The sequence below is a fragment of the Taudactylus pleione genome, unplaced genomic scaffold (genome assembly GCF_031769625.1).
Source record: "Taudactylus pleione unplaced genomic scaffold, aTauple2 ptg000046l, whole genome shotgun sequence".
Classification (NCBI taxonomy): domain Eukaryota; kingdom Metazoa; phylum Chordata; class Amphibia; order Anura; family Myobatrachidae; genus Taudactylus; species Taudactylus pleione.
In genome coordinates this window covers 9,120,002-9,139,353 of record NW_028284448.1, presented here as the reverse complement: position 1 = coordinate 9,139,353, position 19,352 = coordinate 9,120,002, and the positions used below count along the sequence as shown (strand labels likewise).

The 19,352-nt window shown below is 44.4% G+C and overlaps 1 protein-coding gene across 5 annotated transcripts in view; it reads right to left on the bottom strand.

Annotated features, from left to right (window-relative positions):
- LOC148537665 (uncharacterized) overlaps positions 1-19,352 on the bottom strand; it is a 259,972-nt gene that overhangs the window by 110,354 nt on the left and 130,266 nt on the right. For all 5 annotated transcript variants that reach the window (XM_088460467.1, XM_088460468.1, XM_088460466.1 and 2 more), the window contains 3 exons: positions 17,583-17,806; positions 14,531-14,669; positions 12,285-12,405 (listed from right to left, as the gene is read on the bottom strand). In XM_088460467.1, coding sequence (XP_088316593.1) covers positions 12,285-12,405; positions 14,531-14,669; positions 17,583-17,806 — 484 coding nt within the window. The remainder of the gene's footprint in view (positions 1-12,284; positions 12,406-14,530; positions 14,670-17,582; positions 17,807-19,352) is intronic.

Below are 19,352 nucleotides of genomic sequence, written 5' to 3'. Positions count from 1 at the left end.
GATAAGTCCAGGAATATATACCTTGGATTTAGCGTCAGCGTCCTTAGTATGGAGAGGTTCCTGATCGTAAGGATCCAGAATCTCCCCATCATCAGACGTCCCCTCGTCATCCTCATAAGGAGCCGACAGAGACGCCACCGGCCGTTTATGTGGCCGCATCACAGACTCCCTTTGCAACACATCCGACAAGTGCTGTACAGAACTCGTCAGGGAGTTAACCCACGCCGGCTCCTGAGAAACCAGGAGCGGGGAAGTAGGGAGACTGTGGGGTACCACCAATTGTCCCTGCATGGGTGACGACACCACTGACTGCTGGGACAAACCCATCGGCGTAAACGCGGGCTGCGGAGCTAACTGGCCCACTAAGGTTGTAAGCGCCTGAGCGAAACAAGCCCAGGGCGGCTCCTGTACCGGTGCTGTAACCGTAATAGGCCACGCCATAGACAAACACTGCCGGCAGAGGCCCTCCGCGCTACCCTCCCCCTCCGCTAACGGTACTTTACACGTAGCACACTGTAGCCGGAGAGGAAAATCACTTTCAGACATGATGGCACCAAGTATGTGACCCCTCTCACCAATTATATATTAAATAGGCGAGAGACCACCCTGCAGCACCGCACCGCAAGGGCTTAGCAGAAAGGACAGGGACAGTAATAAAGCTGACAGTTAGAAGAAAAGTTACAGGCAGCAGCGCTAGCACAGTCACATACAATGCAAAGAAAAATCAATTCCTGCACTAACAGCGCTGATCACTCAACTACGCAGACACAGGGCCTGGTAGGACACAGCGCAGCATACACAGACCTGACCCAGATCGGAGGAGAGGTAAGCGGGGGGACACAGACCACGATGCTTCCGTCCAGTGCTTCCAGCAGCGTTCACCATGCGTTGGAAAGATGGCCGCCGAGGAGCAGAGAAGAGGCTGGCCTGGAGGAGGAGCGCTGCTACAGGACCAGTCGGCAGTGTGCAGAGAGGGCTGTGTGCAGCGGGGGAGGTGCCGGCTGTGAGACAGGGAAGGCGCGCTCCCCTGGCATGCATTTAACCCCCGGGACGCCGCAGCGCTACCGCTCTGCTGCGGTCCGCTGTCCCAGGGGGTAGTGGAAGCGCAGGTTCATACCTGGCTCCACGCTGCAGCCAGTCCCCAGGGAGCCCCCTGCCTGGGGACTCTGGACCATGTAACAGCGGGGACCCACCGCGGGACCCCGCTGCTTACCTTGCTGTCCCCCTTGAATCCGGCTATGGTCCGGAACATCTGGGGTCACCGCTAGCTGTGACCCCAGATGCTCACCAGGATCCCCGGATCGGTACCGGCGTTCTGGTACCGGCGGGGGTGTAGGGAAGACAGCATGGACGTCAGGACTGACTGTCCATGCTGTTCATCCAGATGTGCAGCCACAGCTGCATGAAGAAAAAGCTTCAGGGGCTCTTCTAGCCCCCACTCCAACAGGTGCACCCGACTCCGGCCGGGCACCAAACTAAACTGAGGTGCCTTGGCTCGGGGGCGGGGTATAGGAGGGGGACCCTAGTGCATCCTGGGAGGCTGAAAGCTTAACTCTATGGTGCCCGATGACTGACGTCATACCTATACCCCAAGGTATCCTGTGGATACCCTATGGACCCTGAAGTAGAAATATCGATATCTCACCAAAGGGTGGATAGTGGCCACACGCAGTTTTCCCTGCAACCACTCTATGTTGAGAGATCGCTATCCGTTATCGTGTGAGTCAAGGTACGCTGACTAGAATCCAGGGACAAGAAAGGAAAAGTTTGTTTTCCGTTGTTGATAGAATTTGACGCAAAAAGGGGGCGCCGCAGTATTGCGCACGCGGCTGAGTTGCAGTTTTGCGCGCACGGTAAAGACACACTTTTGCATATGCAGCTAAGGGTGTCATACGGTTGTGTAGTAGTCGCATTATTGTGTATGCGACTGGTCGCACAATAGCGTATACGTATATCCGGTTGTGCTGCCACGTGTTTAAACAAAGCCGTTGAGGTTTACATTTTTCAATTGTTGCCAATAACTGAGTTAACGTATTTTTCTGCGCAGGAAAAAAGTGTGTAACTGTGAGTGTTTGTTTAGGGTGTAACACGGGACCTAAATGTTAAGGGTATCGTAGGACACTTAAGTGCTAGGCGCAGTGAGGTGGCCTAGTGACTCGGTAGCAGCATACCGCTTACTTTTACACAGAGCAGGTGTATGTTTTTTTATTTTTGTTAGGGTTCGGCCCCCAGCGGGATTATAGCGTTCAGTAATCAATGTGTGTGATCTGTTAGGCTTATATGAACACTATAATTGAACCGCATAATCTTGGCTAGATTGTGATTGTGAGCTGGTGGGAGGGTGGACGAAATCAACTGGAACACAAAGGGTACTTTGCTGCCCCCTAGCAGTTGAAACGTAGTCAAAAAGGGATTTTATTGTATGGGAGCATCTTCCTTCCATAGGTGAGTGAAGGCATCTAGAGGTCCTTCATAGGGTTTGGTGGATACACCCTTTTTCAAAGGCGTCCGCAGGTAAGTGAAAGTATCTTGACTGTCTTTCACCAGTTTAAATCTTTATTGAAAAACGTAGGAGTCGTCTCAAGATGGGAGCCATGCAAACAATAGAGATGTTAGACAATGATGTACTGCTAATGGAGGCGCCGCTTGGATCGGCCCGTCGTATTATGCATACTAAGTACGGTACTTATGCAATAAGGTATTGTGACGTATGGTTTAAAATAACGATGAAGAGTGTTAGACTGTTTCCCAGAATTGGTAGTTTTGATAAAGATGTATTGGATAATGTCCGGGACCACATCAGTCTGATGCGGTCTCGAGGTAAGACGGTAAAATATTATGAATGTTTAAAATTGTGGCAGCATGAAGGGGATGCGTGGCTTAAAAATGTGCAAGCGACACAAACTAGAGTTGCGAGCGCATTGCCAGCAAATACACCCGCGGCGCTGGATTGCAATGCGTGCGAGCCGCAAAATGGCGTGCATGTGCAGCAAGGTAGCGTTGCGGAAGGTATTGCCAGCAGTTCATGCGCACCACCGCCACCTTATGTGGATGGGGGTGCAAGTACAGTTGTCGAAAAAACCCATAAAAATGTAACAAGCAGTTTGTACCCTTTCTTAAGCAACCATAAAGAAAATGTTCATGATGATGAGCCTATTGTGATGTCTGCCATTTCCCATGCTTTACAAATGATAGATGCTTTACCACGACAATCACGAGTGGTGCCGCCATCTCCATCGGTAACAGCAAGGGAAGTGCTAACACCCTCTGCACCCATAGAGGAAGTTGTTAATACCATACGTAGCAGCAACAGATTAAACCCCCAGCCAGGTAACAAGGTCAAAGGTAGCAGCGCTGCCGGTCTGCATCCCATTCGGACAATAACTGTTCCGAATGGAACTGCAGATGCGAACGGTGTAGTGCCCACGAGAGAAGTGGTAATGCATTGTCCTTGGACAAGGGCAGAACTAAATTCCATCATAAATGATTTCCCCGATCCCAAAAAGGAACTAGCCAAATGTCAAAGATTTTTGAGGAATTTGGGTAGTTCTCATGAGCCAACTAATAAAGATTGGCGAGTGGTGTTAAGGGCCTGTCTACCACGCAATATCGACGTGACAAAATTTATCACGGATTGTGTATTGGATGGTGACGTTCCCTTAACAGACCAAGTATACCAAGGTAACATTTCCCGCATTGTAACTCAATTGGGTATATATTTTCCAGTAGTAGTTAACTGGAACAAAATTTTCACCATAAAGCAAAAGGAGAGTGAATCTGCAGAAGATTATTGCGACCGGGCTCTGCAGGCTATCACCCAGTACATTGGGTTAGAGAATATTAAAGATAGCATTCACCACAGGGGAATGATTGTCACCATACTCATGAATGGCCTTAAAGAGAACCTAAAAACCCAGGTTCAGACCTCACAGCCTGGCTGGAGGGAAGTCACAATAGATACCCTCATAGAATCCGCCATAGAACATGATAAAAACATCTCAAAGAAAAGAGAGACACAGAGCGAGAAACTAATGGCTGTCAGTATTCAAATTCTGGAAGGAGTGACGGTAACATCACAGCCAGCAGACACACCTGCACCCACACCCGAACAGTTATACGCCCTCACTAATCCTACACCACAGCAAACACAGCCTTAACCCACTTATCCTACACAACCACAAGTCCCATACTACCCACAAGCTCCATACCTCCCACAATATCCTTTTCATCAATATCCTTACCCATACCCACCACCTTTCTCTCCTGCTCAACCCACACAACAATGCTTCACACAAAAGTGTTTTAATTGCAACCAGCCAGGACACATAAGTAAGAGCTGCACGGCAAAGAGGGTAGGACCCCCAAATCAGGGAGTACCTGGATATCCCCATAAGGGATATGCACAGAGACCAGCAAATGTCCAACAGGCACCAGCTGTGGGAGCCAACACTAGGAGTCGGTTCATACTTGTGGTCTGCAGATAGACAGGTTGACGGGAAGTACTAAGAAAAAACTGGTAATGGTAATTGATGTAACTGATACCCAATCTCTGTTCTGCTTTCTTCCCTGTGCCCTAACACCCTGACTGTCAGTATTTTTCTTTTCCCACCTAGGGGGAGGTGTACACTACACATGGACATGAGTGTCCCATGGGTTCATAGACAACCCCAGTATCTTCTCCCAGGCCTTATATGACTGTTTACAATCTTTTCAACCTGCCAGAATCTGTTCTAATGTAAAAATGTGCACTATTTATTGTTGTATTTAGGTCATGTTTAAATGATATTAAACTGTTGTGCTTTATCTCTCACACACAGGACACAAGGTCGCTAAGGACAAACGGCAGCCATGCCAGGCTAAGGTTAAATACTCGGAATACTGTCCAACCCAGGGGCCCAGGCAATATTTAGAACAGTAGATATTGATAACAGAATTTAAATTGCAGGAATTTGTGTACAAATACAGTATCCCTAGATAATTGAATATAGGAGGGATACTCATTTCACAAGTAATGTCTTCTATACCCTGTGTAAGGTGATGGGTATTAATATCAAGATCATCCCAGACCATCTGTCTACCTGTCCCCCTTTGAGATACTTTTTAACAGGCAGCCTCATGTGAAAATATGATAATGAGGTTACTGTGCAGTGTCTCACGAAGATGAGTAAGAACAACTGAAATTGAAAATGTTATTAACTAACATGACTGAAGCAAACTCTCATGATGTTAAACCTGGAGAATTTATGACCCGAATTTTTTTTTTTTAGCTCAGGTTGTTTGACTGATCGGTGGAAAGGTCCGTATCTCATGTTGTTGACAAAGTACCACATCCTCAAAGGGTTGCCAGGGAAGATACGTGGGTCCATTCCACTCACTACAGGGAGGTTAACCAACCGGTGGAGATACAAGGTGGAGACGAGGCCGATAACGTGGACCTGTCGATTGCGAGCTTGTGCCGGGAGGATTAAAAAGGTGACAGTGAGAAACCTGAGCTTAAAGAAAACTGTAGATCAGTGTCGCAGCAAGGGATGTTCTGCTGTGTTCATTTTTGTATTCTTCTTCCAGAGTTTCCGTCATCTTGGTTTGTTTGGGGATACCCAGTTTCTGTGATGGAGGACCGATAGAGGAGATGGGAGCTGATGGCAGTGCCGATGGAGTGGAGTCAGGAGGAGTGCAATGCCAATCAGGGGAGTGTCTGACCAATCTTAGTACTGTTATTGTCAAGAGAGCTATAATTCCAGATACTCGGGGACAGTGTGGATGTTTATCGTCTGAAGATTCCTGTATTTGTGAGCTTTGTGGGTCCCTAGTTGATGAGAACTGTATTCAATGGTGCCAGCCTAAATATAACCCGTACTGGGGTGGGTATCCTTTAGAGGATTATCATAGCATGGTAGGCAAAGTGTTAAATCAAACTGATTGCTGGGTGTGTTCACATGTGCCACAGGGACAGCATAACGTAGGGTTGGTGCCATTTCCGCTGAATATCACGGAAATTTTAGAATTGCAAAAAGCAAAAACATTGGATGGAAAATTCCTCTCATCCAAACCACCTCATTTGAAACTATCAATTCCAAGTAGATAGATCACTTTTGTGTTTAAACATAACCAACCCCAATAAACCCAGGAGTTGGGAAGTGACGGGGAATAATCAGACGATGACCTTCTCACAAAGAGCTGATAATGAGTCCATAAACCATGATCTGTTACGCTCAATTAAATCTAGTGGGAAACATTTTAGGTACCGGTACACATTGCGTTCCACCAAAGAAATTATTGGTAAGGTACGAGATGGTTATTGTGCTAAAATAATACAACCAGAGACTTGCATGTACCAGATGGAAGACCCGGAGATAGGATTGTTTGCAAGGGAAATGTGTTTAATGATAATGATGCATACTATTCCTTATGTTCTCCCCAATAATGTGTATTTTATATGTGGAAGAAAGGTGTATAAGTGGCTCACTCCGAGTTGCGAAGGTTTGTGTTACCTGGGAAGAGTAGTCCCAGAAGTTATGACCCTCACACATGTTGAAATGCTCGGTATCCATAAAAACACACCATCACCATATCTTCACACGCAGTATGAACACAGAGGCAAACAAAATATGATACCTGGTGACGTGCATAAAGCCACTCAGTTAATTAGTGAGACAACCGGCTTCCAAGTTTAAGTCGCACTGGATCCCACCAGAATCGCTCGGAGTACATTAAATTTTAGATATATTCAGGAACTTGCTAAATTAATAGATAATATCACCGAGATGTATGATGACACATTCAGGTATACAGGGAGAGAATTGCAAGCATACAAGAAAGAACTGGTGCAACACAGACTAGTGTTAAATTATTTAACTGCTGTTACTGGAGGGTATTGCGTAACTTTGGCCACCCAATTTGGAGTAAAGTGTTGCACCTATGTCACCAATGATACCAACGACCCCAAAGAGGTGATAGACCGGAAGATGGACGAAATTCTGCAGCTAAAATGGGAGTTTCGTAAGAACCATAATGCTTCAGTGGCTGAAGTAGGGGAGAAAATAGAAGGATGGGTCTCATGGTTGAACCCAGTGAAATGGTTCTCAGGCCTAGAGGAATGGGTCCAGGAAGTGATCGCCAGCATAGGCAAATTCTTGATCCTTATACTGATTGTCATCATAGTAATTGGCCTATGTGTCCGGTATGTTCCTATTGTGTTGAAGTGTGGAAATTTGTAAAAATGGAGTAAGATGAAAGAACAAAATTATGATGGTGGTCAGTAATGGCAATATGAATACTGAGGTAAACATAGAACTGCATTACAACCCTGAACTAGGAAATACCATCAACTAATGTATTATATATAGACGTGCATAGAATGTATTATTGAAATGTTACTTTTGAAACACCTCAGATAATGTAAAGTCTCAATTTCCCTTCAAGACTGCCTTTATAGGACTGGTGCATCCCCACATCTTTCACAGGATCTCCCAAGGTCCGCGGTGTGCGTATAATGGTAGTTTTATGTCCCCTCCTAGAGACACATTATTGATGAATTAAGAACCATCTTGTGCCATCCCCTAATAACATTAATATACATATGTATGCCTAAAATTAATTTTAACATTAGGATGTGATAGCATGTTGTTCGCTATCAAAGGGTGGACTGTCGAAGCTGGAATAGTGGCTGAGACAGAATCAGCGTAAAAGTTAGTGTGCACGACGCCATTTTGCGACCAGCGCCATTTTAAGTTACAACTCATGAGCTAAGTACAGATGGCAATGTTTTTGATAATCTACCAAAAACAACTAGAAATACAGCCCCTGAGAAAAGTAAATAGAATAGACAATACACCAGAATACTGTGAGTGTTTTACATACAAATTGGGAATCCCTGTATATAGACAAGCATAGTTGTGGCAATTGTAATATAACCCAGACATTGATCTACACAATTGAATTTGTCTGAATCCTAAACAGGTTTTAGTCCCACACCCAGATAGAATGGCCCTGGCCTCACAGCTGGGGGTAACACATTTGCATAGCAGTTTGAAACTGCAAGTAAGGAATGTGTGTGTATGTATATACACTTACAAAAAAGGTTCCATAGCTATAAAGTAAAAGACCCAAGTTTTATTAATTTATTACAAATGCTGTGAAATAAACACTATTTTGGTATCTAAGGTTTAATACATGATAAGTAAGCTGTGTTTGATATTATACTTTATCCACAGCTTCCCGGTATCAACGGTGTGAAGATCGGAACATGCGTTCACAACTTATGGACCGTAAAGACAAAGAACCATGGGAACGCCTCAGTTTGGGCAGCCACTCCCCCGGCACACGCCCACCAAAGGGGGCGAGCTGTCACTCAACATCGACAGCTCGCCCCCTTTGTTGCGAGACCCGGATCGACGGAGTGCCTGTCACTATCCGGGTCTCACGCATGCACACTACGGAACCGGTTCCGTCATGCACATGCGCACTGGCCCACCATCGACCCGGTTGGGAGCACACAGCGCTTGCGACCTGGTCTGAATCAGGCCCTAAGGTCCTCATTCAGAGTCGATCGCAAGAAGAGATTGCTAACTCTGAATGAGGGCGAGCACTTCTTGTTTTGAAGTGCTGCCTCCAGGTCATAAGCTAAGCTGTGGATTACCACCCACAGCTTAGCTTGCGATTAGGGTGATGGTCGTGATGGTCATAACCATCACGACCATCGGGGCTTATGACCAGGGTCTGGGCTCTCGTAAGCCCCAGGGAACTTCCTGCTCTGTTTGAGCAGGAAGTTCCCCACTGACATCATCAATGATGTCAGTGGGGCCGCCCCCAAACGGCAAGCGTTCCGACTGGTATGCCTCCGTTTGGCCGGACACGTCCCCGGCCTGCCCAGCAAATGGGGCGAGCTGTCACTCAACATTGACGCCCCGTCTGCTACGAGGCCCCTAGCGACGGATCGGCCGTAGCTAGCCGGGTCTCGCGCATGCGCACAATGGAGCCGGCTCCGTCGTGCGCATGCTCTGTGGGGACCATCGATCCGGTTGCGAGCGCATCGGCGCTTGTGACCGGGTCTGATTGAGACCCTAAATGTGTTGGGACCCCCTCCTCTTCCATACCTATCTGATATATGGACTGAATTTATCTCAATATTGGGCCATTTAGACTCCCATAACTTTTTTATAGCACCTAAGGTGCCACCATTGGCCTAGCCAAGTGTTTTATATTACTGTATTTCAATTGTGAGTTTTTATTCTATATTTTTCCTGTATGATGTCCATTTTTATTAAATAAATGTACCCCTTTTTTTTTTTTTGTATAATACACCGTATGTGATTACATTTTTTTACTCAGCCCACTAATAAGGGAAGTATCTTTACAAATCCATCTGGTCAGATCATACTTGTTTGAAACTTTGAATTACAGTCATGATCACAGAAACTATGTACATACTGTACGTTTTCCAAAATCTCCTCCCTTTCAAATAATAGTTCTTTGGCGGATGTTCCTTTCTCTATAAGAATAACTATTTGCTATATTTAGCCGGGTCCCAGAAATTCATATATAGACACAGGGTCGTAAGCTAGACTTTTGGTACCCTGTGCCAGAGAGAGCATTGGCACAACCCCCCCCACCCCCATTTTTTAATTAGGGACATAAGATAGTGCACCTGAAAAAGGGCCATGGCCTCATGGGGAAGGGCCAGGGAAGAGACAGGGGTACTCCTGGGGCAGTGAGGAGATTCAGGGGATAAAAGAAGAGGAAGCTACAAGTGAGAATGATAATAAACAGAAGAATTTACAGGCCCAAACAGCACCCCCTGCGTGTCTGGACTGACTGGAATTTATCTAGTATTCAAGTTCTAGTTGCAAATTGAACACCAGGGTTCAAACAGTTTTTGAATCTCTCAGTGAATAGTTCTGACAACAGTAAAATAAAAATTTTGTAATGTGTATTATGTTCTTCTTATTACATAATGCAAATAAACAGCATAATATGGTGCAAATAAAAAAAAAAGTTGTGCACATTTACCATATTACACAATAGTAACAGATATGATGGAGCCAAAGTTGATGTACCATGTGTCTCTTGTTATGGTTCCATATAAGAAAACCTCTTTGAATGTGTTCTCTTTGTTTATCTATTGAGCGCTCTAGTAAAATAATTGTACTGACTGCCAAATTTAAGCAAGAGATACTGAAAACAGCAGGAGACACCCAACATTACCTACTCATCTACTTATATTATCTATAATCTCTGGAATAACTAACATTTTTATATAAAAAGAGCTTCAGATATATGCCATTGGACTCCATATTTCCAGACTGGTAATGGCAATGGATTACTCTAGCTATACTGGTACTCCCCTATCTGATAACTAACTGATCATAGGACTGCAAAACGTAGTGTATATGAGCAGTTGCCACGTGTTTTGCTGTAACATAAGCAGCGCAGGAAGACACATGCATGTGGAAACACCATCCAGGGCTCACATGGAGCACCAGGCAACTACCCTGGTCAAGGTTGGAATTGTAAGGATGAGAAAAACAGTATACAAAAAAACAACACTAATTGTGGGTGGGGCATGCAAGGGCATGCAGATATGATAATAATATACACACTGAAGTGCCAAAATTCATGGTATATGATAGCAGTAATGTAAAGGTAATGGTAGGTGGTGCCACCATACTGTGATGTCTTGGAAATGCCCAGACATGCTTCAGTTGTAATCTGATATCTCATGAGTCAGTCTGAACACTGGCTAGGCTGCTCATGTCAAGGCAACATAAATTCTTGAGTTCAAACGGGGCATGATAGTGGGTGCCGGCAGATGGGACATTTCATTTTCGAAAGTATGTTGACATTCAACATTCCTGTGGCTACGGTGTCACATGTGTACCGGGAATACCTCTTTGAAGGCATTACCACCCACTGTGGACAGCGTAGTGACCTACCACAAATGCTTAATGATCATGACCAGTGGCGTCTGGCCAGAATGGCCCATGATAACAGACAAGCAACATTGGCTCAAGTCACATCCACATTCAATGCAGAAGGTACCAGATGCATATCCAGCAGGTAAGTGCAGCGTTCTTTGGGATATGGGAGCAGAAGACCAACCCAGGCACAGCGCCTCACCTGGGCTCATGACATTGCTAATTGGACCCTGGAGGACTGGCAACATGTGGCATGGTCCGATTAGTCACGGTTCCAGTTGATTAGGGCTGATTTTAGGTTTTGGGTGTGACATAGACCCCATGTGACCCCAATTGTCAACAAGGCACCATGCTGTCGGGATGCGGTCAGGAAGCCAACAGTCGAAATGCCGACCGTAGGCTTCCCGACTGTGCAATCCCAACAGGGCACTAATGATAGGCGTCGAAATCCTGACGCCTATCATTATCCCTACACCAGGAGCCCGACGCCTGGCATACCGAACGAAGGTAAGCTGGGCGGCCGGCACAGGTTTAGGCTGCGGGGATGGGGCGGTTAGGTTTAGGCACTTACCGGGGGGTTAAGGTTAGGCACTAGGGGGGGGACGTTAGGGTTAGGCACCCCTAAGGGAGTGTTAGGGGGGGGAGAGGGTTAGTTAAACTTACCTTAATTACCTGTCAGGATGTTTACTGCTGCCAGTCTTCCGGCGTCAGGATTTGAACCAATCCCATGCAGTCTGTTGGTGGTTCCATAATGGTGTGCGGTGTGTTCACATGGCATGGGTTGGGTCTGCTGGTCTGCCTGAACACGTCATTGACCGGTGACCACTACATTGCATTGCTTGATGGCTATTTGCAGCCCTTCATGTACTTTATGTGCCCCCACAACAATGGAATATTCCAGAAGGAAAATGCACCATGTCATCAGTCCCAAGTTGTCCAGAATTGGTTCGAGGAGCATTCTGGAGAGTTCTGAGGAATGGTGTGGCCATCACGTTTAACCCAACGTGAACCCAATTTAGCATTTATGGGATGTATTGGATAAGTTCATTCGCAGCCAAGATCCTGTACCTACAAATATCAAGGAGCTGTGGAAAGCTATCCAGGTGGCATTGGTCAACATCTCTCCAGAGGTCTTCTGTCCACTTGTGGAATTGATTCCACATGGAGTTGCCCAACTTCGCCGGGCTAGAGGGGATCTACATGATACTGGGCAGCCATCACTAATTATATATATATATATATATATATATATATATTACATACATACATACATACATACATACACACACACACAATACACATACACACACACACTTCCACATGTCGGATTGATACAAGCAGTGCAATACATATACAAATAGGATAACCTACCAGTTGGAACCCCTCTCCCTTCTCTCGCTCTCTCGGATATCACCAGAGTCAACTCCTTGGCTATTTTCTTTTGCACATCATGAATCATATCACTCTCAAAGCTTTCCATTATTTTCTGAAGCTATGATAAAACAAAAAATAACATACACACAAAGAAAACAAAATAGACATCTTATTAATGGATTTCAAAATTTTTCTTGTTTGATCGCTGTCGCCGTAACAAAGAACATCCAGATACCGATATTTTCACATCATTGCTATGAACTTATTTCACAACTGAATGACCCTAAATGTAGAGTGAATTACCACTACTGAACATTATTATTTGAATGAGACCTCTTTTCTACGTACCGCCTTATTTTTATGCCAGAGTTATTATCTGCATCTTTAAGGTAAAAAGATTGTACTCTGCACTTTGTCCTCCTTTTGCAACATCTATTTCCTATGTGTTTTCTGTTAAAAGCAAAGATAGACTTTTGTTTTGTTGATTTACATTTTGAGGATTTACCATAAAAATGTTTAACGTATGGAATTGTTTTTTTATCATCTGTAATTGTTTTTAATTATCTTTTTTTTAACTTTGGGATAATAAATGTATTTGTTTGAAGGCTCACTATGAAACAGGATGAAGACTTTTGGAGGATGGCCTGGTGTGAAGAAGGGCAGCAAAGAAGCCACTTCTATCCAGGAAAAACATCAGGTACAGACTGATATTTTGGAAAAGGTACAGGGATTGGACTGCTGAGGACTGGGGTAAAGTTATTTTCTCTGATGAATCCCCTTTTCAGATCGTTTGGGGCATCTGGAAAAACGCTTGTCCGGAGAAGGAAAGGAGAGAGCTACCATCAAGTCCTGTGTCATGCCAACAGTAAAGTATCCTGAGACCATTCATGTGTGGGGTTGCTTCTCAGCCAAGGAAGTGGGTTCACTCACAATTTTGCCTAAGAACATAGCCATGAATAAAGAATGATACCAAAACATCCTCCAAGAGCAACTTCTCCCAACCATCCAAGAACAGTTTGGTGATGAACAATGCCTTTTCCAGCATGATGGAGCACCCTGCCATAAGGCAAAAGTGATAACTATGTGGCTCGGGGAACAAAACATCAAAAATTTTGGGTCAATGGCCAGGAAACTCCTCAGACCTAAATCCCATTGACAACTAGTGGTCAACCCTCAAGAGGTGGGTGGACAAACAATAACCCACTTATTCTGACAAACTCCAAGCATTGATTATGCAAGAATGGGAGGCCATCAGTCAGTATGTGGCCCAGAAGTTGATTGACAGCATGCCAGGGCGAATTTCAGAGGTCTTGAAAAAGAAGGGTTAACACTGCAAATATTGACTCTTTGCCTAAACTTAATGCAATTGTCAATGAAAGCCTTTGACACTTATGAAATGCTTGTAATTTTACTTCAGTATACCATAGTAACATCTGACAAAAAGGTCTAAAAACACTGAAGCAGCAAACTTTGTGAACACCAATATTTGTGTCATTCTCAAAACTTTTGGCCATGGCTGTATATGGCAACAAAGTTTTAATTGTAGGAGTAGCTTCCCACATTTATGTAATAATCACACCGCAAAAGGTTCAATTCATATTAATATAAAATGCAATTGAATTACCCGTGGTTTTATATTAACTCTGAGGCCAGTAATTAACATAAAGCATAATTGAATTTAGCTTGCAGGTGTTTCAACTGAAATAAATAGAATAAGATAAAAGATGTCTGGCACCTACAGTATATCTCCAAGGTTTCTGCTTTTTTCTGACTGTTTGCCATTGGAGCAGTGCATGGTTGATGAGAGAAAGCCCAGGCATAAGGTGCACAGACAGAAAAAGATATATAGAGACAAGCTTTATGGCATTTTAATAATTGTATTTGTTAATAATGTTAACAATGTTTTTGGATATGATTAGAATTGAGATTCTTTCCTTTACAAATAGCAATCAAAGTTAACCATAACGAAAATACTTTAGTGATTATTCCTGTGTTTTCCCTTTTAATTCCTCTCCCTTGTTCCAACTAATAAAACCATTCTTGATAGAGTGTTGTGTTTCTATGCGTTTCATTTTGGTTGGTGTTTTCACCTCTCTCTACATTGGGATTGATGATGCTCCCAAAGAGTCTTTGACTTTAGCAATATCCCGACTAAGCCCCACATAATATTTTACTTAAAGGGTCTCTAAAATACCACGTTTTGCCAGCTTTGATCGCACGAATGAATGTAAAATGACTCTTACCTGTCGAATTCGAATTTCAATTTCAGAAGCCCCTTTGGGAGGTAGCACAACCTGAGACCTAAGAGTCAGCCCTTCAAACTCCTCCTCTTTGCCCAGTTTGCGGGCATATGCTTTCATGGTAGGATAAAAGATTTCATCTCTACAACAAAAAAACCAGAATTACAGAAAGTTATATAATAAAAAGTTACTATAAAACATGCAGAATCCTATATCTATTCACACTTTTCATGCCAAGCTCTCTTCTTCCTGTCTGCACTGGAACTGGCTCTATGAAATTTGCAATGTGTAACTGTTCCATTGTTAAGGTGCTTTGGAGAGGATGTAACAATGATCTAACGCTACGCTCCTAAATAAACCAATAATTAAGGCTACTCTTTACTTTTATTTTTGTGTGCATGGCACCAAAATAGACTGTAGCATTTAATGAAAAGACATAGTAAAATAGGTTACATTTCGAATGAGAAAGTGGTATTATGGGATTTTTATTTTTATTTTATAACCATTGCCAACTATGAGAACAGGGAGGCTGGAGGCATTTTTTTTATTAGGAAACACAATAATGAAATAAAAAGTGATAGTAGGTATGAAATTACAATGATGGTTTTACGTATGACAAGAGGCATATTGCCATATTGAGAAAATAAGATGTCTGGTCACTTCTTATCGTATCTTGACACATGGGAATGCCTGATTCAAACATGCAATTGCCTGGGGCTCAATACAATGCATAGGAAAAAAGAACCAATACAGTAGGACTTTGTTTAACCTATGATGTGTGTCCTGAGTCAGATCTCTAAGAGTGGAGTTAGAAGAACTGCTTAAGCACAGTTTTTTGCCTGTTTGATTTTATAATCTAAATGTATCCATGCTAAAATAACAAGATTTTGCACATTAACCAAAATTTTGTCTTCCAGCTAACAATGCTGAAACTATAACTAATGCTGGCCATCCACTATACAATTATCTGTCAGATATCTGTCTGGTTGGAATGAATACCTGGTAATGTATGGGAGCAAATGACAGTCGATCATATGGTTTTATACACTGGGAAACGGACAAAAAACCAATTGTTCAAATTGGTTAAATTCGCGTGTTTTAACCAATTTGTCAGAACGACCATTTTTGTCTGTTTTCCAGCGTTAGTGAGCAAATAGTAGACTGTCATTTGCTACCCATACATTACCAGCTTTTCATTCCAACCAGCCAGATTGGACAGATATCCAGTGGCGTCACTAGGGGGGTGCGGCCCACATCGGGTGTCACCCTTCAAGAGGGTGACACTAAAAAGAGCAACACACACACATGCGGGCCGCACCCCATCCACAGACCCGTACGCTGCCCGCACACCCCCTGCCGACCCCAAATGGACTGGCCCTGCAGCCGCCGCTGCGGGTGAGTTAAGTCTCTCACTGCGGCGCGGCCGGCGTTCAGAGCCACACACAGGCACAGAGCATCTCTCTTTGCCTGTGTGTGGCTCTGGACACTGGCCGCTGGCCGCGGTGACGTCATCAGGCACGCGGCACGCCGGCTGAAGGGGAAATATATCTTTCCATTCTGGGAAGGAGAAGAAGGAGGTGTGTGCCCGCCACCCGGACAAGCCAGCCTGGACTTCATAAAGGAAGGTAAGTAGTACTGCACAGGGGTGGGGGCACAGCATAAGCAGCGTTACTGGGGCCACTGCATATTGGCACTACTGGGGATAGTGTATAGGGGGCACAGTATAAGGGTACTACTGGGGGCACAGCATAAGGGGCATTACTGTCTGGGGACACTGCATAAGGGGAGCTCCTGGGGTATTGTATAAGGGGTGCTACTGAGGGTACTATATAAGGGGCATTGCATAAGGGGCGCTACTGGGGTACTGTATAAGGGGCACTGCATAAGGGACGCTACTGAGGCCACTGTGTAAGGGCACTACTGGGGGCACAGTATATGGGGGTCTAATATAGGAGGCATTGCATGATGGGCTATAATATAGGGGGCATTGCATATTGGGCACAGCTGCAGGGTACATTGCATAAAGCGGCACTACTTAAGGGGGAACTGCTTAAATGGGCAGAGCTACAGGGGGCATTGCATAAGGGGCACTACTACTGGGGGCATTGTTTAAGGGGCACTACTATGGGCATTGTGTATAAGGGTCACTAATGTGGGCATTATATAAAAAGGGCACTACTGTGGGCATTGTGTAAAAGGGGCACTACTGTGTGTCGTAACATAAATAAGGGACACTAATTTATGGTGCAATGTGAATAAGGGGTACTATGTGCGGTGTAATGTGAATAAGATTGTGCTACTGTGCGTTGTAATTTGAATTGGGGATAGTATTGTATGAACATGCCATTTTCTTTCGAGATCACGCCCCTTTTTTGCACCATATGCCTTAGGCGCATGCTGTCCTTTTATTGATAAATTGCTGAGGATGGGGCGGTCGTTCCACCACGTCTCTAGGACCACTTTAAGCACTGCTACCCAGAATACCGGGCGTGGCATCATTACGCCCGCCGGGTGCGCCCGGCATCCTGGGAGGAGCACAGTGTGAATGCTGGACAGGTAAGGGGGAAAAGTTTGCGGCGCTGCGCATCTTGGTCTCAATTTTTTTTTTTTGGGTGGAGGGGGGGGGTGTCACCATGCATTACAGCACCAGGTGACACCAACCCTAGTGACGCCTCTGCAGATATCTAAGAGATAATTTTATAGTGTATGCCCAGCATTACTCAACCAGTGTAGCTGTCAGAGAGCCTGCATGTACATGGAACTTGCTAGTATCTGGGTTGGCTGAAAAAGGAAGAGCAGAGAAGCAGAGCAGTGGCTGTGGGTATAGGCTTCCACAGTCCACCGTAATCTCAAGGTTCTCTGATTACTTGGATGCTTCAGGGACAGCAATGGCTATGAGTGACAACCTGTATTATAGTTGTGACACCCAGCCCCAGCAGTCTTGGGTAACTCTATGATGGTGACATTTGCTGGAATGTTCTTATGCTTTGTAATGGGACCCAGTAATAAATGGCTATGTCCCTAGGAACATCATTGCTAAACTTTCTGCACTTACCTATAAAGTTCACAAAACTGTCTATAGAGACTAACAGTATTAATCTCCTCCACTCGAAGTTTCAGTTTTCCCCATTTCTCTTTAAACACTTCCAGTTGTTTCCATAATATTAGAAAGGATCTCAACAGTTTGTGCTCTGATATTGGATCTTTAGGCGCTTGCTTCATTTTTGATGATGTTCTCGAAGGCTGTTCTTCATTTACAGGAGATAACGCCGTTGGTGTCTAGAGGAAGATTCCAATTAGAATAGTGTTATTATGGAGTATCCGGGCTCCATTAATAAAAATTGTTGCCTTTGCTACTGTAACACTGTTAAATGATCTTACATATTCTTCAAGTATATATGATGGTACAGCATTCTTAAGCTAGGTAATGTCTGGCCGATTATTATACCGCAACCGGAGCCGACTGTTATTTGAAAACCAGCTCCGGACATCAGGAGTGCTGCACAAAGTTTGTTGGTCCCAACTAGCAGATGTTGTGCAGCAAATGCAGGGTGTACAGACATCATCTGACAACCTGCTGGTAAAAACATCCCTTCAATAATCTTTAGGGAAATGTATCATTGTTACAGGAATGATAATTATGTAATGAGTAAACAGGAAATCGGATATTTTCTGGATCAGCTGCCAGAAAATAAATGCATGCCGGAGCTTGACCATCTACATATTGCAAAAAGTACTGGGAGAGGGGTCTGTAGGATCCCCCCTTGGCACTCAAAGTCACATATGCGTGGTCAGTAGTGCGCACGGTGCCCGAAGTAGTAAAACGATCACTAACTTAACTTTTTAAACACTGCAGAGACAGGTACCTTTTGGAGCCCCTGTCCTTGCAGATATGTTTGAATACATTCGGGCACATTTTAATTTCGAATTGCTATGAAAAGCAGAAAAAATAATTTAGAATCATCAGATCTAGGACCTTATATTTAATAAATATGCCTCTAAATTAGGGGTGTGCACCGGACACTTTTCGTGTTTTGTGTTTTGGTTTTGGATCTGGATCTTTCTTCGTGTTTTGGATCTGGATTGGTTTTGCCAAAACCACCCTTCCGTGTTTTGGGTTCTGGGTTTTGTGTTTTGGATCTGGATTTTTTCTTAAAAAATAAAAAAAAAACGCTAAAATCACATAAATGGGCCTTTTTTTGTTCCTACGCTATTAATAACCCCAATAACATTAATTTCCACTCATTTCCACTCTATTCTGAACACCTCACACCTCACAATATTGTTTTTAGGCCAAAAGGTTGTACCGAGGAAGCTGGATGACTATGCTAAGCGACACAAGGGGGCGGCACAAACACGTGGCCCATCTAGGAGTGGCACTGCAGTGGCAGACATGAAGCCATCAGCGTTATGGTGCCCATTTGCATGTAGCACGAACCCGGGAGATCCGTGCTACATGCATCTGTGTGATTGGCACAGAGCAATGACAGGTCCGTGAGACCCGTCTGTGCTGCTGTGGTAAAAAAAAAAAAAAAAAACCTGTGTAAAAAAAGAAAAAAATGGCGTGCACCCCCCCAAAAAAGAGCAACCAGCCCCGGGCATTAGTAACCCAGTGCTGGGTGTGCTTAAATACAGGGGACAAACGACGTAGGGGTCCCCTGTACTTAAGCACAACCAGCACCGGGCTAGTCAGAACCAGCGCTGGTTGCCAAAATACGGGGGACAAACGACGTAGGGGTCCCCTGTATTCTGCGCAACCAGCTCTGGGCTCTGATCCGGTCCTGGTTCTGGAAATATAGGGGACAAAAAATGGGTAGGGTTCCCC